Source organism: Engraulis encrasicolus, unplaced genomic scaffold, assembly GCF_034702125.1.
Source record: "Engraulis encrasicolus isolate BLACKSEA-1 unplaced genomic scaffold, IST_EnEncr_1.0 scaffold_81_np1212, whole genome shotgun sequence".
In the NCBI taxonomy this organism is placed as follows: Eukaryota; Metazoa; Chordata; class Actinopteri; order Clupeiformes; family Engraulidae; genus Engraulis; species Engraulis encrasicolus.
The window spans coordinates 211647-234427 of record NW_026946159.1 but is presented as its reverse complement, the minus strand read 5'-3'; the positions used below and the strand labels follow the sequence as shown (position 1 = coordinate 234427).

General features: G+C 41.2%; 1 protein-coding gene across 1 annotated transcript in view; it reads right to left on the bottom strand.

Annotated features, from left to right (window-relative positions):
• Positions 1–707: 707 nt before the first annotated feature.
• Positions 708–22781, bottom strand: part of LOC134444888 (protein NLRC3-like) — a 23696-nt gene continuing 1622 nt past the window's right edge. Inside the window, exons 2-5 of the mRNA XM_063194069.1 lie at positions 14352–14529; positions 12660–14290; positions 2477–2603; positions 708–722 (exon numbers count right to left, since the gene is read on the bottom strand). Coding sequence (XP_063050139.1) covers positions 708–722; positions 2477–2603; positions 12660–14290; positions 14352–14529 — 1951 coding nt within the window. The remainder of the gene's footprint in view (positions 723–2476; positions 2604–12659; positions 14291–14351; positions 14530–22781) is intronic.

The following is a 22781-nucleotide window of genomic DNA, read 5'->3' as shown; positions in this document are numbered from 1 at the left end:
GTTAATTAATAACTATGTGTTACTAATACTTTATAAGTGATTTATAAGTGCCTGTTATTCTAAAGTGTTACCATTGTCTTTAAAAATATGTTGTTAAAATATTAGAAGGGCAAGAATTCACATATTATCGGAACAGTCGTTTCCAAAAATATAATGCCGAAGTTTAAAAAATGTCGTTTTGGTTTTTTGCAATGAAACGCTTCAATTTATATACAAAGGTAGGCTACAATACTGTGGTATATGCCTGCCAATACCTAAAATTGTACCGTATACATTTATATACGGTATACCTTTTTGGCCATACAGTCCACCCCTGGCACAACCACACACACAGACACACACACACACTGTCTAAAACAGACTCAACACGAAGTGCTGCTTACACTAGTATCTCCAATCTGCAGTGGTGATGTTGAAGTCCTGAACATAAAAGTTCCACTCCAGAGTCAGGCAGTTCATTCCAACTCAGGTCCAGACATGTGAGACGTGAGGAGAGTGAGGACAGGACAGAGGCCAGATGGGAACAACTCTTCTCTGTGAGCTTACAGCTACTCAGCCTGAAAAACACACACACACACACACACACACACACACACACACACACACACACACACACACACACACACACACACACACACACACACTCACTCACACACACACACACACACACAGAAGGACTGTGAAGTCAGAACAGAGGGAAAGTTATTCTACACCTGTAGAGCCTGAAACACACAAAGAAAGAATTAAGAGATTAAGAGAGAGCAGGTATTGAGGAGAATAGAGTGATGAAAGACGAAAATAGGGATAGAGAGAGTAGATTTGGATGAGAAAAGAGCGGTATGATGTATAAAAAGAGAGAGAGAGAGAAAAAGAAGAAGAAGAAGAAGAAGAAGAAGAAGAAGAAGAAGAAGAAGAAAAAGAAAAAAAAAGTCGGTCATGAATAATGTGGAGAGAAAGAAACAAGGAGGGGAAGAGCATGCAGCATAAGAGATGGAGGAATGAGAATGGAAAGAGAGAGAGGGAGAGAGAGCAGTCATACTAGAGGATGATGGATGGATGGAACAAAAGAAGCGTAGAGAAGGACAGAGAGAGCAGGGCTGGACCGGGGATTTTTTTCAGGCATTTTCCAAGGCCACCATGAAGCGAAAACCAATAAAGCTTATGACAATACCTACGCTGTGTTTTTGGTGCAATAAACGGAAACCTGTGCATCCTCCTAGTTCCACAATTATACTTATGGGCCTACATACTGTAGCCTACTGGAGAGCGAGATAATGTTTCAGTGAAATATTGCATTAAAGAGTTTTATCATATACATGACGTGATGCTAAGTAGTTACATCAGGAAGGCAACCCCTAACAGAGATGGGGAGTGCTGCCACTGAGGTCACCTATGGAAAGAAGCATCTTACCAGCCATGAAAAGTTGGACTTGGAATGTATGGTTGTTAATCTAGCTAGATTCTAGATTTTAGGATCTAAACGTGAAGTTATTGAAGTTGAAAAGTACTAAAAAGTAGGCCTAATTTTATCAGCTGAGGTGGTTTTAAAAAAAACAAAACAATGATAGGCCGCTTGTCTTGAGACATTCCTCAGTTAGGCAAAACTGAACTTGTGAAAATGAATGATGGAGTTAATAACCTGATGGACACAGCCTACTTAAGCCTATTGGTCACTGGACTATATGGAAATATGTAGGCTTCTTTACTACTAGGCCTACCACAGATCTACCTTCTTCATTTGTTTCACCCGTTCCCTCATATATCTCCGACCTCATTTCACTACCAATGCACTGGCCTGTCAAACAGTTTCCAGATGCAACGTAATTCAGCATCATCTCTACCCTCACACATTTTTATTAGTGCTGTCAAAATTATCGCGTTATCGCGTTAACTCAATCCTTTTTTAACGCCAATACATTTTTTATCACAAGATTAATGCTAGATGTGACCCTGTGACCCTGTTTTTTTTCATAAACTGGCTGACCGCAGGTTACAGCCAGTGTTGCCAGATTTTCTATGACAAATAAGCGACTGAAGCCCTAAAAACAAGCCCAAAAGAAGCGACTGACGGGCTTCGTGAAAACAAGCCCAAAAGAAGCGACCGAAGGGGTGGGTTGTCAGTCGCGTGTCTGGTCAGGGAAGACCTTGCTCTTTGCGGGGGTCTGCATGGCAGCGAAAATCCCCACAAGTGACCACAGAAAGTGGGAGTTAACAAGTTTGTAGTAGGGTCACCTGTAAGGATGAGTGAGAAAAAAACGAGTTGCCATTGAGAAACACAGCCAAACACATTCAAATCACCGGCAGGGCAGGAAAAAACAGCAAGCCCAACCCTGAAAAGAACAAGCCCAAAAAAACCGCAACCCGCGACTTTACAAAATTAAAAGCGACTGCTCAAAAAAAGAAGCCCAAAGTCGCTTATAATAAGCGGACTTGGCAACACTGATAGCTTCACTACAATTCCCAGCATGCCGGTTACAAAAGACGCTAGCAGAGCCTCGTGCCCCACTGCTCCTCCCCCTCCCCCTTGTTGTCTCTGGCTCTGCCTCCTCCTCGGCTTCACTGCTCCTCGAGAGCTCTGTGCATTGCAGCGAATGAGTATCAGCCTGTAAAACAGATGATTTACAAAGCTCTCAATGCCTCGTTTTTGAAAGTTGGACTAACATTTGTTGCAAACAGTGTGCTGAACGACTTTGAATTGGCTGAACAATAGCTGTAGCTAGCAGGCTTGTACAAAACTCAGAATTTCTGAATTAAATTCAATTCAGGAAGTGGAATTGAATTTGAATTGAATTGACTCCACCCCTACAGGATGTTGAATTGAACTGAATTTGAATTACAGGAAATGGAATTCAAAATGGAATTGAAACTCAATGCAATTCAGGAAGTGGATGAACACACAACTTCTGTGTTTTCAAAATAATAAAATAAAACAATTAAATAACAGTGTAACTGTGTAATTAAGTACAATAGTGTTAACAAAAATACATATTGCTAATAAATTTAACTACAAATGTATTCGGCATTCAAAATAATAACTATGACAAGTAGTTGTTGTATAAACCACACAGCCCCCCATTGTGATTTTCAGTAGTTGCATGTTCAGTAGTTGTTGTTGTAATGTTATGCAGGGCCTACAGATGACTTTCACACTTATTTTTTATGTACCAAAATGTATGTAAATATGACACCTAAGGTCTACAGCAAATAGAGAATGGCATTGTACTAATTCAAAATGGAAGTAAAAAAAACCCTGACAGTCAAATAATGGCCTACCTAAATCCTAAAGCACTGATAGGAAGCAGCGCAACTGGTGACCTAAGGGGGCTATAATTCACTTTTCCCACCCACCTTGCAGTGCCGGGAATAGACACATGCTGATAAATATACAGCACCATCTGGTGTTCCTATTTTGTCATTACTTTGAGTTTCTTTGAATTTGAATCTACCACCACCCAGGAATGGGCAAAGACACAACTAAATGTATTTCCAAATACAATACAAAATACCCAGCTCTAAAATGTTACAAATATGTTACAAAATACACAACAGTAACTGTATCAATAATCAAAATACTGTATTTTGCATTTTCAAATACTCAAAATACAACAGAAACTAGGTATGTGGGTGTGTCGTGACTTTCATACTAATGAGTCTGGCTATCTGGTGTAGTGGTTAGAGCCCCAGTTATGCATGCCAGAAGTTCCAGGTTCGAGTCTCAGCAGGGAAATTAAATTTCCTATCGCTACACAAACAACAAGGCTTGTATGGCATGACCGAAAATAACAATTCAATTCACTTACACAATAAAAGGTAGGCCTACTTTAACCGTATCGCGCCGGACGAATCATATTTCATTCATCAAATTCAAATCCATCTCCCCGCTGACACAAAAAAAATCGATCTCAAAAACATCTTGCGTGTCATTTCCAAACGTCCTGCAGTACACGGAAACCGCCACAAGAGAGCAGCGGTCAACAACAAGTTGACCACAGCTCGGCGAAAAATGGAAAAATGGGGTAGAAGCGGTTTCCCTGACCGACGCTGAGATATTGTCAAATTGCAAAGGGTTTGTGTACAAATTTCCGAAATATAACTCTACATCCTTTAATTTGAACACTTGCTTTGTGCAATTAATCAAGGAAGAGTTTATATTTTTACACCGTGTTGCAGAGAGATCGTGCTAAAACTGATGAAACAAATAAGCACCATCCGGCGGTGGCAGGAAGTCAGCCATCAATGCATTTTGCCATAGGGAAACTTACAAAGCATACCACGACGATCATTTAACAAAACACACAAGTTGTTTTACTTCAAGACAAAGATATTGCCTTAAGAAACAGGTTTTACTTGCAATTTTGAAAATGTAATGCAAAATGTTGAAATTATGATCTCGTAAAAAATGCATTGAAGTGAATGGAGAAATGGTCCAATTGTAGTAATGGACCCATATATTCAAATTCCACATCAAAAATGAATAATGATCTATATTACACTCATAAATAGGTTGTTAAGCATTCGATCAGCTATGTTTTTACATAGATTTTAAAAAATTACCCAACCAGGCTGTGGGAAATGTAAAATATGGTCCTGCTAAAACAAGGATAGGCTAAAAAAAATGGCAGGATCTCACTAAATATTTAAAGATAATCCTCAAATTAAATTGTCTGACAACTTTTTAAATTAAAAAAAGGTTGTAAATGCATTAAAAGTCATTTTTCAATGGTCATGAAATTGGCCTGGTCATTTATTTAAAGCCTGATGCATCATATATGATGCATTAAATATCTCAGTGACCTTAACAAAATTTTGATTTTTTTTTTTACATTTCTTATAAGGGACCAATATTGAGACAAATTTAAGAAATTTGAATTTTCTGTCATTGTTGTCATGGTTCAGGTCTCACAGGGTTAAACCACACAAACTCCTGTGTAACCATCATTTCCAGTTATTGAACAAACAATAATATTCAATTCTTGTAATTATGGAGAAGGCTATATAAACAATGGGCTACTTGGCACACCTAATATTTTAAAACATGGCACTGATATGCCAAGGTCTGTATGTGAGTTCAATAAACAAGAAAGTGTATATTCTGTCCTTGTATCTTGTAAAGCTTCACTAATGCACCATTTGTGGCCTTAGAGTGCCATCTTGTGGGTGATGTGTGGTGCAGCATTAGTAATGATCACGGTTGCACCTTTGGTGCTGAGCATGGCAATTTCAATTATTGGTGATATATTATCAAGAGTGGCGTTTTTTGATCCAACAGCATATATTCAATAATTCTGAATGTTGAGGCTGGTTATTCGTTAATAACTCGTAGTCAGGTAGTCAACTGCCAATGTTACCTGGGAATTGAACTGTCAATCTTTGGATTGTCAGCTTGAGTCCTTCACCTTTCCCAGACAAACACTTGTACATTCCAATATAGCTACTACCATCACTTACATACTATATGAACCGTGTTCCTACTATGTAATTGCATAGTTCAGGAGAAAGTAGGCTATTGTATTTTCTTTTATTTTGAAAATACAAAAAACATGGGGAAAGTATTTTGATACAAAATTCAAATACTTGTAATTCACTTACATGAAATGCAAAATGCTATTTCGTATTTCAAAATGTAATTTAATCGAAGTATTCGAGATACTGACCATCCCTGCCACCACCTACTGTCTCTATGATGTCATTGCTTTGAATTTCTTAGAATTTAAATTCTGTGAAATTCAATTTCCTGCAATTCCAATTCAAATTGCAATTCCATTTCTTGTTTGGAATTTCAATTCAATTCATATTGAAATTCAAGAATTGAATTTGAATTTTGGGGTCATTCTCAATTCAATTCGGAATTTCGTACAAGCCTGGTAGCTAGCTGCTAACACTGTTGATGGCTTTTATCTCTGCTGGCAGCTAACTAGTGCTATTCCTAAAACTAACTATTTTATAAACATTGCATACTTTTAAATAGCCCCCAAATAATTTGTGTTGAACCTTACTCCCATTTTAAGACTACAAACAAAGTTTTGAGCAACTTGAACAGTTATTATTGGTTGTTGCATATGATCAAGAGAGCATCAAATGTGCCGTTTTGTTGTTAACAAAAAGGTGTAATTTCCTCCCCTACGTCCACTATACTACACTACACTTGTAACTTCTCATTATGAATGACAGAGCCGTCAAATAACCAGAAATGAAACCCCATTGAAAATGAATGGGGTTTAATTTCTGTTGAGTTAGAATTAAACTGGTGAGTTAACACCAAAACGTGGCATGGAAATCTTCGGGTATATTGAAGAGGGATGTGTGGGGCACCAGGTCAACAAACAAGAACAGCTGACAGCAAAGCATCAAGGATATCTGGGCTTCCATAACTCCCATGCACTGTTTTTGCCATTGACTTCAATGTTAAACGCATCATGGCCATTATGAAGACAGAGAATGCCCTAACCAAGTATTGACTATTGCGTGTTATGTAGAAAGTACCAAATTTCAACTGATTTAATGTGACCCGAATTTTGATGAAGAAAAATGTGATTTTATAACAATATTCTAATAATGCGAATTCCCCAATTCATGGGTTTTTTGAGCTGGAAGGCCAACGTATATAAAAAGAAAAAAAATAATTATTGGAATAGTTAAAAAACTGGGCCATGAATCTACAATCCATGACAGTTTAACATTATTGATGGAATTATGGAAATAAATCAACTTTTTCATGGTATTCTAATAAAAAGGCCTGGAGCTGTATACCCCCTTCATAAAGTAGACTACACCACTGGAGCCATCATCACAGTCAGCATTCATTGAACTAAGTCTTAGTGGCAGGTTAGGCTACATCATGATACTGTTCCATGCAAATGTGCACTCCACTGTCATTTTGACAGTTTGTAATTGAAATATCGTTTAAGGAAGACAGGATGAGCACGGGCACAAAGTTTTGAGTGTGGAGATTTTTAGAAGAGTAGGCTTACAAAATATAGTATAGGCCTATAGCTTACAAAAAGTCTGTCTACATTGTGCAATAAACCCACCATGCAGCAAATAAGCCAAACCTTACCTAGCTACTTCAAAGCACAACCATAAGTCAACAAAAGGTATAACCAAACGGTGTAGGCCTACCTTAAAACGCTGTCTTCGTCGCAGCAAATGTCTTTGTTTCTTGCAATCACTCCACTTTAATCCACAGTTTAGCCTACACACACACCCAGCACTGCTCACATCAGAATCTTGTGTGGTAATTATTTTGTTCCATTTCTTCAGACATTACATAGGCTACATCCTAAATGTGCCACATATGTATGATAATAATATTATTTCGACTATAAGGAGATATACCGGTAGTTCTAACAAATCAAAACAAAACCCATTGCTTCTGTTAGGTGCAGTTCTCTTCCTTACCACTTGGTGGAGTCTGTTCATAACCCAAATCAATAACCACAGAACAAGTGGATCTGGACTGGCAGACTGTAAACTGTAAGTCATGGAATATCAGAAAATAAATCATAACTTATTAATATTTCCATCCTTTGGTAACCAATATCACAATATCTAAATATATCTAAATATCACAGGTTCTTCAAATACTGAAAACGAAACTGTGTTACTAAGATCTACTAAACTTCCGTGATCTACGGTGTATGGAAATTATCAGTAGAGAAGGGGTGTAGCCAATTTACTGTTTGACACCGTCAGTGAGGTATTGCCGTCTGGTACACGGTATAAATACTGGCTAGTCAGCATCAGCTATGCATCAGCTAAGTGTGAAGTCAGTGCATAGTCAAGTACATTGTCAAAACTTCAGGGCCGGCTGAGAACGCAAAGCAACTGTAATACTGTATTAAATTTCACGGCCGCGGCCCACCGGGACAAGTCCCCGATTACCCGACGGCCACTCTGCGCCTGGGTTGAGTGGTCTGCAATGATGGAAGTGTGGCTACGGCTGAGGAATAGAGTACTTAAAATAATATATAAAAAATAATTAATAACGCGTCAGGCCCGGTATGCCTTACTATTAGTCCAGCGGTGAGAGAGAAGTGTAGAGATTGCGCTGAGAGATTGAGGAATAGAGAAAAAGACAGATGGAGGGATGAGGGAAGGATGATGGCTAGATGAAACAGAACAACCAACGAGAGGAGAGAAAGAAACACACACACACACACACACACACACACACACACACACACACACACACACACACACAAACAGCATACCATCCATACAGAGCATCTGTCAGAGCACAGACACAGAAACACACAAAATCATGCTTACACTAGTGTTTCCAATCTGCAGTGCTGATGTTGAAGTCCAGAACATAGAAGTTCCACTCCAGAGTCACCAATATCATTTTCAAACAGGTCCAGACATTTGAGACGTGAGGAGGGTGAGGACATTGCCAATACCAGATGGGAACAACTCTTCTCTGTCAGCTTACTCTGTATCAGACTGGAAAACACACACACACACACACACACACACACACACACACACACACACACACACACACACACACACACACACACACACACACACACACACACACACACACACACACACACACACGAAAGACATAGATAACAGATAACATACAGACAGATGGAGAGATGAAGAAAGGTATGATGGATGGATGGAACAGAAAAGCACAAAGGAGACAAAGACACACAAACGCACTGTACATACATACATACATACACTCGCCTCCAAAAGAGTTGTCGCCTACCCATCTGTTTGGAATAACAGCTAATAACCTGACTTTCAATTAATCACTTGGCTTCAGAAGTCACTCATATGAAAGCTACAACCCTCTCGAATGAAAATGAATGTACAAAAATAAATGTCATGCACCAAAGAAAGATTGACCCTTTAATGACCACAGACAGGGCAGATTTTCACAAGACAAAAGTTTTGTCGCCTATCGAACATAATGTGAAAATGAGCAGATAAGTCACTTCAAAACATGTGTGTGTGTGTGTGTGTGTGTGTGTGTGTGTGTGTGTGTGGGTGTGTGTGTGTGTGTGTGTGTGTGTGTGTGTGTGTGTGTGTGTGTGTGTGTGTGTGTGTGTGTGTGTGTGTGTGTGTGTGTGTGTGGAGCTGCATGCATGCTGCTGGTGTGTGAGGGCTTTTATCATTGATTACATCATGAAGTTAAACATGTATTGCTCTACGAATAGCGAATATGTCACCATCTCTCATTGAACTCCATTGATTTTCATTGTGTTGCTTTCCATGATTACAATGACCCTAAACATACACCTAAGGCCAAAGTTGATTTTCTGGAGAGGTGAGAGTGATTCAGTGATTAAGTATGACACCCAATCTGCGTATTTGAAGTGTTTTGAAGTGACTTATCTGCTCATTTTCACATTATGTTCGATAGGCGACAAAACTTTTGTCTTGTGAAAATCTGCCCTGTCTGTGTTCAATAAAGGGTCAATCTTTCGTTGGTGCATGACATTTATTTTTGTACATACATTTTCATTCGGGAGGGTTGTAGCTTTCATATGAGTGACTTCTGAAGCCAAGTGATTAATTGAAAGTCAGGTTATTAGCTGTTATTCCAAACAGATGGATAGGCGACAACTCTTTTGGAGGCGAGTGTACATACATACATACATACATACATACATACATACATACATACATACATACATACATACATACATACATACATACAGATCATCTGTCACAGCACAGTTTACACATTGAATCCCAGGCGTTGTTTAGAATTTTAGCTCTAGACTCCCAGTCAGTTTAATCAATTTTCGACATTTTTTGAACAGCCACCGAATATTTTGTCTAAGACCTACAGACACATGAGCTTGTAGGAAAGCTTAAAAACTCAGCTTTCTATATGTGAAAATAGTATGCATCTAGTTTCCTCAATTCCGAAGTTATTCAACTTTAAGTGAGGGGTAGTTTAGCGGAAAATAGTGTTTTCCTACATTCGAACGGAGAAAAAGGTTTTTTTGTCACGGGTGCGCCCTTTGACTCTCCGAGTTTAAATTGATGTTCTAGATATATTTTCACGCCCGGAGAACAAGACCAGTAGCTTCCAAGTAAACTATCTCAATGGAAAAAACAATACCTGGACCTGCTAATGTTCAGAGCCACATCATCTGAAGTGCTAATGTCACTTGACTAGAAGTTTATTGAAAGAAATGTTAACACATTGACTACCAAATCACGGGAAAACCCGTATTTACTTCCCATGCGTTGGATCCTAAAATGGGAAAACCCGTTTTTGAGTTTTTATTGTATTTTTCATGACTAGACACTTCCATGCTTATTGTGTGTGATTTTGGGAGCTCTGTGATAAGTAGAACAGACATAGATGGCGGTCAAAAGTTTGTGTCATCATCTGGACATTTTAATCACGCCAGGATCAGCGCCAACCCAAGAATATTTTTGATAACTGTATGGAACTGTAGCCCTGCGTCGGTGACGTCACGGTTGCTTTCCCCTCTCTGTGTACACCTTGCGATGCTGCCATATTTTTAAACCCAAGAATCGTGTTTGTATGTTGTTTACTTAGTGCTACCGTATGCTACAGTCAGCGTCCACTCTATGGGGCTTTATAGTATGCTTCACACAATAATTAGACTACAGAAGGCAACACTTTCACTTTCACATCGAGTCCACCGCACCTTCTGGGGGATAATGCAAATAACCTTGGCCAGATCCTACACATTGTGAACTGTGATTGGATTATTACCCTTACCTTGGATTTGATCGGCAACCAGATAAGTTGGATTCTTCATGCTGTTCTTTTATTACCCCCATAATGAAATTGATGCCGTAGTGAACAGGAGAAGTTGGCGGTGAAGCTAGCATTGCTATGTAATCAGTGGCATGCATGGATGCATGGCACAGCACAACAGCTGTTTCCGCACAACGATCGGAGACATTAATGCATCCGATTAACTGATTTTGTTGTTGACGTTGGACTAAAGGCCTTTAGAGACGTGTTTTCAAATATGTTTTGCCTACTGCGTGTGACTAAGACCCATTTTGTGTGTGCAAAGATTAGTTGTGCAGGAACTTAGACCATGCACAAGGAAGTAATGTGTACTTCTGGAGCTGAAAAAATGTGTTTGGTTGGTTGATACAATTGCAGGGGGAGGTGGCAGAGCAGGAGTCTAATACACCAATTTCATATTGGTCCCCGTGAAAAAACACAAGAGTCTGAAACGGTGCATGGTTCACAAAAGCCTCAATATCTCCGTTTCATGTTGCTTTTGGCAGATAACGGCCTTGGTTTAGCTTACGATAGCTCGGTAATGAGAGCACATATAGACACACGGTTTTCACGCAGTAAGAGGTGAAAGTCTCACCTTTCAATCAAGCCATAACATGTTTCGGTGGTACAATCACACAATATGCTGTGACTGTACAAAATACACCTAAAAATGCTTTAGAACGCTGGGAGTCTAACCATGGATGTAAACATGACCTGCTACTAAAAAGACGGGAGGCCTATTGGATTTTTACCTTACAGACTCTAGCACCAAAAGGACTACATGACGAATTTAATCTAAATGTTATGTTAATTTACATCTTTTCCGCAACAGTCTCCACGTGAAGCCAATAAGAAAAAAATATGAAATTTTTTATTTTATTTTATTATTATTTTCGTTTTTTGTTCTCTCATCTTCTGTGCAATGCTCTAACAGTGTTCATGTACACTATAGCCTACTGAAAGCACCCACCCAGTCAACGATTTTAACTGTATTAAGCCCCAAAATAGTGGCATACCCCTTTAAGTACAACCACACACACACACACACACACACACACACACACACACACACACACACACACACACACACACACACACACACACACACACACACACACACACACACACACACCATACCTGTCAACTTTGAGCTCCCAAAATCCGGGAAAATTCCCATATTTTAAGCCAAAATCCGGGAAATTTTCTAAAGGCCAAATTTTGACAGTCAACGGGATGACAGACAGATCGGACGGTGCGTTCTACTCTGCTTTTCACAACAGCGCGCGTGCAAAGACAGATCCTGTCTAAAATCTCCAACACACGTTTTACAGCGTGGAGAAACAATGCAATGAAAACAAAACAATGAAATGAGCGCAATGAGTTTCTTCTTGTTGTTTTGTCGCACAAGTTGTCTGTTCGTGCAAAACTTCGTGCTGGTACAGGTTGTGATTAGGTTAATCGCATGATTCGCTGTTCCGAGGCTGTTTTATGCGTTGCATGAACTGACGGTTTCTGAGGAAAAGAGTGGGCGCACAACTCAAGCGCTACGGAGCTCGAAGTTGACAGCTCGTATTTTTAATGAACTTCAATTCTTGTGGTATCTGGCATACCGTCTTCTGGCAGGTAGCTTGATAAGCAAGACCCCCTGTCTCTCTCTTCAAGAGGGGGTGTGGCTCGTCGGACAGGGCCGTGGGTAGCCTATAAATAGCCTACTGGACCGACGGTGTTTTTTGATAATGTGAAAAATCCGGGAAAAATGTCAAATCGGGAAGAAATCGGGAAATGAGTCAAAATTAGGGAGTTTCCCGGGAAATTAGGGATGGTTGACAGGTATGACACACACACACACACACACACACACACACACACACACACACACACACACACACACACACACACACACACACACACACACACAATAACTTACGTTGCCCCTGTGGATGTTGTGACCAATGGCACCAGCTTCTGAAGAACATCATTTGGGCTGAGGAGTTCAGTCTGGTCTTCCTCTGGTGTCTTTATGTATTTCTGAAGGTCAAACTCGTCCAGCTGCTCTATTGACATCTCAAGTCCAAATGCCTTCGTTTCCCACTGCCCAGGTAAGAGCATCTCTACATGCAGCTTTCCTTCCTCCCTGTCAATGTGCTCCACTACAGCATGTTGATTCAGCTCATTCAGACAGTAGAACAGGTTGACATTTTTGCCTGACCATCTGTCTGACCTGCTCTTACCTCTGATTTTCTCTTTGACAAACTGTATTGTCTGCTTTGAGCTCTGTGATTGGCTACTGGTCTTTGGCAGCAGGTGTTTTAAGAGTTTCTGATTGGATTCCAGTGAGAGGCCCAGAAGGAAGCGCAGGAAAAGATCCAGGTGTCCATTCTTACTCCGTGAGGCCATATCCACTGCAGTCTTGTGCAGTTCATTAAGTGTTGCAGCTCTTAGGAGAGCAGAGAGCAGAGAGGATTGTTGGTCATACTTGTTTCTCTGCCGGTTGCTGAAGCAGAGAAACACATATAATGCTGCCAGGAACTCCTGGATGCTCAGATGCAAAAAGCTGAACACCCTCGACTGGTAAACATCCATCTCCTCTCTAAAAATCTGAGTACACACTCCTGAGTACACTGACGCTTCGGTGACATCAATGCCAGCCTCTTTCAGGTCTCTTTCATAGAAGATCAGATTACCCTTCTCCAGCTGCTGAAATGCCAGTTTCCCCAGTTTTAAAATGATCTCTTCTTCGGTCTCTGTTCTCTCTGTGTATTTCCTCTTTTTAATGCTGGTCTGAATGATGAGAAAGTGAGTGTACATTTCAGTCATGGTCCTTGGCATTTCAGCTTTGTCTGATTCTTCTGATGTTCTCTCTACTACAATGGCTGCAATCCAGCAGAAAACCGGAATGTGGCACATGATGTAGAGGCTCCTGGATGCCTTCAGGTGTCTGATGACTCTGCTGGCCAGATTCTCATCACTGATTCTCTTCCCAAAGTACTCCTCCTTCTGTGGATTGTTGAATCCCCTTATTTCTGTCACCTGGTCCACACACTCATAAAGGATCTGACTGGCTGCTGCTGGTCGAGTGGTGATCCAGAGGAGAGTAGAGGGAAGCAGATTTCCCTGGATGAGGTTTGTCAGCAACATGTCGACTGAAACCTGCTCTGCCACATCACAACACTTTGAGTGTCTAAATTTTAGAGGAAGTCGACACTCATCCAGACCATCAAAGATGAACATCACCTTGTGCTCTGAACTGGTGAGTATTTCTTCTGTTTTTATCTCTGGGTAAAAGTGCTGGATAAGACCCACCAGACTGAGTTTCTTCTCCTTCATCAGGTTCAGCTCCCGGAAAAGAAAAGGAAATATGAAGTGGACATCCTGATTGGCTTTCCCTTCAGCCCAGTCCAGAATAAACTTCTGCACAGAGACCGTTTTACCAATGCCAGCCACTCCCTTAGTCAGCACTGATCTGATGGATATGTCTTTTCCAGATCCGGGTTTAAAGAGGTCACTGCATTTGATTGATTTCTCTTCTCTCCAGGATGCTCCCTCTAGCTGTCTGACCTCGTGTTCATTATCATGTCTCTCAAAATACTTGTCTTCCTGGTGACTGTATCTGTCTGACCTCATGTTCATCATTGACCTCTCCCCTCCCCCCCTCTGTGATGTAGAGATCTGTGTAGACCTTATTCAGTTCTGTGGAGTTTCCCTGCTCTATGCTGCCCTCAATCAGACACTGAAACCTCTTCTGCAGATGAGACTTGTGGATTTGCTGCATTTCTTGCACATGATCAAGTTGCTGTCTGAGAGTTAGAAAAAACAATACATTTACTAGAATTACAAAGACATGTATGGCAATTAATCAAATCTAAACACACACACACACACACACACACATCCACACACGCACACGCACACACACACATATACAAACACACATGCACACACACACACACCTTTGATCATAAAGCTGGCCATGTCCTGGAAGTCTGACATCTGATTGACTGGACTGCCGTGTATTCAAGGGATCACAAGGGTTCTGGCTTGAGCTGTGCAACACACACAAACGCACACACACACACACACACACAAATGTGTTTACAGACAATAACTTGATTATCTTCCCCATGTAAACATCATCAGTGTGAGTGAGTCTGTGTGTGAGTCTGAGTGTGTGTGTGTGTGTGTGTGTGTGTGTGTGTGGGTGTGTGTGTGTGTGTGTGTGTGTGTGTGTGTGTGTGTGTGTGTGTGTGTGTGTGTGTGTGTGTGTGTGTGTGTGTGTGTGTGTGTGTGTGTGTGTGTGTGTGTGAGTGAGTAGTGAGTCTGTGTGTGTGCGTGCGTGCGTACGTGTGTGTGAGTGAGTCTGTGTGTGTGTGTGTGTGCGCGCACATGCGTTTGCGTGTGTGTGTATACTGTACTTAATCCTGTGCTAATGTATTTAACCCTTTTCCCAAAAAGAAATGGAGTGGAGTCTGTTACGGGAGAAAAAGGCCATTAATAATATTACATTTTCATATCAATCAAGTGAATAATCCATGTGTTAGTGACAGCTTGGATGATCTAACTCAATAAGGCCATTACAAAGGAACATGTATGCTGATTTGTGTCCAGATATATCTGTCAAGTCCTGAATGTAATATGGACTGATAGGGGTTTCTATGATTCAGAAATTATCAATAAATCATATGCAATACATCATACATACAGTAAAGTCCTATTGACTACTGCCTGTTTTCTGTTCTACTTTCTACTTTTTCTACTTTCGACTACAGGTTGGCTACCTAACAACTTGATTAATTGATTGCTCGTATTTTTTATTAGTGGGTGTGGTCTTTTGGGTGTGCCTGTGAAAGTAGCCTATAAGTCATCAGATGTTTAGAATTCAATCTTCTGCAAGCCAGAAATGCATGGAATGTGTTTGTGTGCGGAAATGTGAAGATTTGAAGATTTGATGTGAATAAAATGAGTAATGAACACAAAACACTTTATATTATATGCCATATAAGAATTGCTGTTTTATACGATTGTCTTTTGGGCATGTGAGAGAGAGAGAGAGAGAGAGAGAGAGAGAGAGAGAGAGAGAGAGAGAGAGAGAGAGAGAGAGAGAGAAATCTGATTCTACATGGCTGGTGTAGAGTAGAGTACTTTTATTAATCCCGAAGGAAATTAAGGTGTCTGTCAGCTTACATAAATACACAAATACAAAACATACACAAGACATTATACACATAATTGAACATTACAGGAAAAATATATCTTGAGTACTACCGCCACACATTATCTCACATACACATGTTCTCTCTCTCACACACACACACACACACTCACACACACATTGTCCCACCCACACACACACACACAAACCCACCCACAACCCCCCTCCCACACCCACACACACACACACACACACACACACACACACATCCCTGCACAGACACAAGGTCCTGGTAGGGTGTCATGTTGCATACATTCACACTCACAGAAAAACAAAATAACCATGTTAAAGTGTACCTCCGGGATTTTGGACACCAGACCTCATTTCCGAGTCAGCCAGGGTGTAAACAATGTGTCCAGAACGTTTTTTTCACATTCCATGCAGTCCTTGTGAATTCTCATATCCATATTGCTAAGCTAGCGCAAGTGAACGGCAATTGGTAGCCTGCCCCCAAAAATAGTCTTATCCCGTTTAAACAACATTCAAAACAAAACCGTTATTATGCCATACTGCAAGTGTAAATGTTTGTCTTAGTAGAATGAAGTTTGAAATTAAACCAACCTTGCACTGCGTGGATTTTGCCATGTTGAGAGACTATTTTCTCGGGGTCGGCGGAATTTTACTTTGCTCTCTTCAGTTGTGATGTAGCCCACCCACTTCAGGGAGCCGCAAGAGACATTGCAAATCAAGGCTAGTTCTACAACTGCTTTCGGATCGAATAGTGGATTTAAAACCCAAAGACATCGCACCATGGTACATCAGTGTGTATATACCAACTGCAATAAAGCCCACAGATGGGTATCGGCAAGTTTCCATTGGTTTCCAGTGAAAGATGTTGAAAGAACCAAACTCTGGCTCCTGGCTGCCGGGCTACATCAACACACCGATGGAGACGCTCCGTAGGCTACCCCGGTGCTTTGCAGTGACCATTTCAGTCCTGATGACTTCATTAAGTCCTTCTCGAAGTCTAATACCTACACGGAAAACTCTAAAAGTGTCCACGGTGCCAACCGCATTCCCAGCATTCTACATTTTGTGGCACGCACCAACAGTCTCCGAAGAACAGGTTTGTTGCTGTGCTTTCTGCTTCTATGATGGTAGCCCAGTGGTATAATGGCTTCGCCTACGTTAGCCAAAACTTGGGCTAGAAGTTACCCTTTTGGATTGGCATGTTGTAATGCTTTACTGTTATTTTGTGTAATTGCTGTGACAAATGGCATTAGACATGACTTGCTGTATTCCTATGGATTCATAAGTTACACAACGCTATGTGATCTGGCTTGACATTGTGGAATATGTCACTCGTAACTCTAGTTGTTATTACATGGAATGTTTTTTGAGACGAGATGGAATGGAAGGATGAAAGGGATTTAGAAGAGATGGGTGCACTGTTCTGTTCGCCAACATCTAATGCTCTGTAGACACACGGGTCATCTAGTAACAACCAAACATTGTCATGGCATATTCAATGTTACGAAAGGTTGACAAAGTCGGACAGAAAGCATTACTCTTGGTGTTTGCGAGCGAGGTCAGGGAGAGGGGAATAACGTTCACTTTTGCAAACTTTTTGGATTTGCATGTTGTAATGCTTTATTGTTATTTTGTGTAATTGCTATAACAAATGGCATTAGAAATGATTTGCCGTATGGACTCATACGTTACGCAACGTGATCTGGCTTGACATTGTGAAATATGTCACTCGTAGCTCTAGTTATTATTACATGGAATGTTTTTAGAGACGAGATGGAATGGGAGGATGAAAGGGCTTGTGCGTTCTGCTCGCCAACATGCTGTAGACACACGGGTCATCTAGTAACAACCAAACATTGTTATGGCATATGTTTCAATGTTACGAAAGGTTGACAAAGTCGGACAGAAAGCATTACTCTTGATGTTTGCGAGCGAGGTCAGGGAGAGGGGAAAACCGTTCCGTTTTACAAATTTCAAAGATGTTGGAGTTCGCTCTATGGAAAAGTGATGGATGTGTCAAACAAAGCTAGGATTTGTACTAGGAATATCACTCCGCGGCTGTCAAGCTTTCAAATCAGGGAACACAAATTGCTGATGGTGATCAAACATGATTGCAATGTTGGTTTAATTTCAAACTTCATTCTATCAAGACAAGTATTTACACTTGCAGTCTGGCATAATAATGGGGTTGTTTTGAATGTTGTTGCAACTGGATAAGACTATTTTTGGGGGCAGGCTACCAATTGCCGTTCACTTGCGCTAGCTTAGCAACATGGACATGAGAATTCACAAGGACTGCATGGAATGTGAAAAAAACGTTCTGGACACATTGTTTACACCCTGGCTGACTCGGAAATGAGGTCTGGTGTCCAACGTCCCGGAGGTACACTTTAAGACATACAAGAGCCAAAGAAGTTCTAATTATTGTCCATGCAAAAGCTGAGTAGTTCACGGCAGCAGTTCCAGGGGGTGAGGTAGCTGAGGTGGGGTGTAGTGGGTTATTGTCCTGTATTGGGCAACCCTTAAAGTGTCGAAGGTAGTGTAGGCGCTTGCTCTGGGGGGTGGGGGGTAGGGGGTGGGGGTGGGATGAAGTGTAACTGTTCAGTAGAGAAAAGAATCGGGAAGGGGGGGGGGTGTAGTGGCTGCAGGTTGAGTGTTCCAGTGTGGGGGGCTAGTTTATGCAGTCCAGTCACCAATGACAATCTATTTAATTGTCTCTTTCTGTGTGGTGTTGAAGAGCTGGATGGCCCTGGGGACAAAAGACTTCCGTAGTCTGTCTGTCCGGCAGGGGAAGGCCCGGAGTCTGTAGCTGAACAGGCTCCTCTGGTTGGCCAGAAACGGGTGCAGGGGGTGTCTGTCATTTTCAAGTATTGAGTCCAATCTGCTAAGTGTCCTTTTTTCGGCTGTGGTTGTGAGATCCTCCAGTTCCATACCCACCACAGACCTAGCTTTCCTCACCAGCCTGTCAAGGCGTCCAGCGTCCCTCTTCCTAACGCTACCTCCCCAACAGGCAATAGCATAGGTGAGGACACTTGCCATGACAGACTGATAGAACATCAGCAGGCATTGAAGGATCTAAGCTTCCGTAGGCAGTAGAGCCTGCTCTGCCCTTTCTTGTAAAGAGCATCTGAATTGGAAGCCCAGTTCAGTTTGTTGTCCAGGTGTACTCCTAGGTACTTGTATGTGTTGACTGTCTCCACTGTCTCCTCCTTGATAGTGGCAGGCGACAGTGGTGAGGTGGTCCTCATGACATCAACCACAATCTCTTTGGTTTTGGTGGCATTCAGCTGCAGCTGATTGTCCCGGCACCAACTGACAAAGTTCTCCACCAGTTCCCTGTACTCTCCTTCCTGTCCATCATTGATGCATGCCACAATAGCAGTGTCATCAGAGAACTTCTGCATGTGACAGGTCTCTGTGTTGTAGCTGAAGTCAGAGGTGTACAGGGTGAACAACACGGGGGAGAGCACCGTTCCTTGTGGTGTGTGTGTGTGTGTGTGTGTTTGGTGTGTGTGTGTGTGTGTGTGTGTGTGTGTGTGTGTGTGTGTGTGTGTGTGTGTGTGTGTGTGTGTGTGTGTGTGTGTTAGAGAGAGAGAAATAAAGAGTGTGTGTATGTGTGCTTGTGTGTGTTTGAGTGCGCATATATGGAGATGTTTCTGGTGCGTTTCAGCCATGGAAGGGTAGGGAGAGGTAGGTGTGGGATTCGAACCTGCAACCCCCCGACAGACCAACACCCTACCCATTAGGCCACAGCCACTTAATACAGTGGTCACAGCAGTATATTAGGCCATGGTTGCCCCGTGAGGTGACAGCAGAGTTCTAAAGTCTGACAAGGCTGTGTGTGTGGGTGGTTGACGTTTAAGGGCGTAACGCAAAAAAAAAAAAAAAGTTTTTCAAATTCCTGAAAAAAACGATGGATAAAAATTGGAAAAAAATAGAAAAAAATAAAACACTTAGTGGTCTGTGGAATTTCACCTTATTTTTGCCATTTTTGGGAAAATGTGTCCTGCATCAACACATAGCATAGGCATGTCACACCGCAGGAAAATGGAGTCACACCACAGGGAATTCACTGCATTATGGCCATTTTAATCCTTTTGTATACATGACTGACATCTGAGCTCATGCTAACTTGATAATGATATTGTGTTTAATCTTAATATGTGTTTTCATTAATAAAAAAAACTTTTTTCCTCCTATAAGAGCAGTCACACCACAGGACACCATAAAATGACCCTAAGCATTGCGTGACAGAAAGATTGCAATATGAAGACATATTAAGAGGTTAAGAGTCACCTTAAACTTCCACAGCACTCTCCAATAACTGAGGTACTGACTGGTTAGGAGCCAGTCTTTAAGACCCTTGTAGTTGGCCTTGCAGCTGCCCATTCACAAACATTGACATACATGTCACCCCACAGGACGCAATTTGTGTTACGAAATTGAACTTGTAGTTAATATTACTGTCTTGAGTTTTTACCACATTCACATATCTTAATCTAAAGTTAAGATTTATGCAATCATGCCAAATGCTTCATACATTATTCAAAATGTTGTTGGTTAATTTATATATATATTATTATATATTGTTTCATTAATGTTACAGTCACACCGCAGGAAATTTGACATATAAACCTTTACATAAATCTTAACAAAAATGTTTCTTCTCATCTAAGACTAATATGAAACATAATGTACCACATCTTCTTTCATTGAAATTTGTTGTTTAGAGGAAAATAACAGTTTTGTAGGTTTTTAACCAATGTTACGAAAAAACAAGGTGTCACGTCTCCCACCCGTGTATGAATGAACATTTTATAACTGGCAGTCAGCCAATAGTAACTACAAAGAAATGTGCCATCCTATTTGTAGCAGAGTTGAAAATGCTGATAGATATATCGCTTTATGAGTTTTGCCTTTCTTTCCCTGGCTCGGGTAGGTTTATTGTGTTATGTGCTCTGTTTCTGTCTCTGTTTCTGTACACTTCTTAAAATGTAATGTAAATTGTCTACTCGATACATGCCACAACTCTGCTCTCCATATCAAAGTTAAGATCACTTTTCTAGGCCAAATGGTTCAGTCCAAAAATCTTCAGGCCTATGTGCTGAGCTGTTCACACGTTTTTTTCCCAAATGAATGGGGACCACTCATGAGGATTTTAACACTGCTCTCTCTCAAACATTTTGAAGAGTTGGCTAATGATGTGAGCACAGTTTGTAGTTGCCAAGACGTCCCCAACAATGCCTTTACCTAGTCAATAGGTGAAGCATTTTATTTAATTTTAATGAAAAACCGAGGAAAGGTCAGTCCTGACTGAAAACAGGGGAAAAATGGAGGGAAAACGAGTCTTCTGCCATGAATGGGTAGGGAGAGGTAAGGGTGGGATTCGAACCAGCAACCCTCTGACAGACCAACACCGCCACTCACTGTATAGAGTGGCCACAGCAGCACATTAGGCCGTGGTCGCCCAGGTGACAGCAGAGTTCTAAAGTTCTGCAAAGCTGCATGTGTATGTATGACTTGAACATTCTATAAGGTTGGTTTTATCGTAACTACAAAAATATACCGGCCATCTGCTACAACTGTTCATTGAGGCAAATTTCTGATCAGCCAATCACATGGTGGCAACTCGATGCATTTATGGGGAACCTAAGTCACGCCCTCTACTTCCTGGTTCATGGGGCAGGGAGAGTCAAAAAAATAATTACTGGGCTTGAAAATGAGTGTTTTTTTGACACCAATCCAAACCTTGGACCTCCACCTATGCACCACAAATCCAAAAATCACTCATTTTCAAGCCCAGTAATAATTTTTTGACTCCCTCTGCCCCATGAACCAGGAAGTAGAGGGCGTGACTTAGGTGCCCCATGCGAGTAGACATGGTAGAGATGATCTGATGCAGTTCAAACAGAGCATCATAATGGGGAAGAAAGGCTATTTAAAAGACATTCAACTTGGCATGGCTGTTGGTGCCGATGGGGCTTGACTTGAGTATTTCGGAAAAGACTGATCTACTGGGATATTCACACACAACTATCTCTAGGGTATACAAAGAATGGTCCAAAAAAGAAAAAAAAAATACAGTCAGCGGCGGTTCTGTGGGCAAAAATGCCTTGTTGAACGCAGAGGTCAGAGGAGAATGGGCAGACTGGTTTGAGCTGATACAAAGGCAACATTAAGTCAAATAACCACTAATTACAATAGAGATATACATAAGATAATCTCTGATTACACAGCCCATCAAATCTTGAGGCAAATGGACTACAGCAGCAGAAAACCACATTTGGTGCCACTTAGCTGCTGTCAGCTAAGAACAGGAAAATAAGGCAACAAGTTGGACAGGCTCACCATAAACGTCACTAGAAGATCGGAAAAATGTTGCCTGGTCTGATGAGTCTTGATAACAACTGCAACACTCAGGTTAGCACATTTTGGGCCAATTAGTACCAATTTATCTTTGTTGGAATGCCACAGTATTGTTGCAGGCAGTTCTGGCAGTTCTGAAGGCAAAAGGGGGTCCAACCCAGCACTAGAGAGAGAGAGAGAGAGAGAGAGAGAGAGAGAGAGAGAGAGAGAGAGAGAGAGAGAGAGAGAGAGAGAGAGAGAGAGAGAGAGTAGTCGAATGGCAGTAAAGTGTATTGCAGTCGAATAGAAGTAAAGTGTATGGGGCTTAGGATCTCATAAGTATGGTACCTTCCAGCAACTTTAACCTCTGATTTATTCTAGACGTCTCTCATATGGGATGGACATGCATAAAGAAACTAGTCGGCCGCATGCAAATCAGTTCTACAAGTAAATGGATATAAAACCCTTGACAGCTGGACTCAGACTTAACCGATATTGTTGGAATATTCATAATAAGAACAGTTT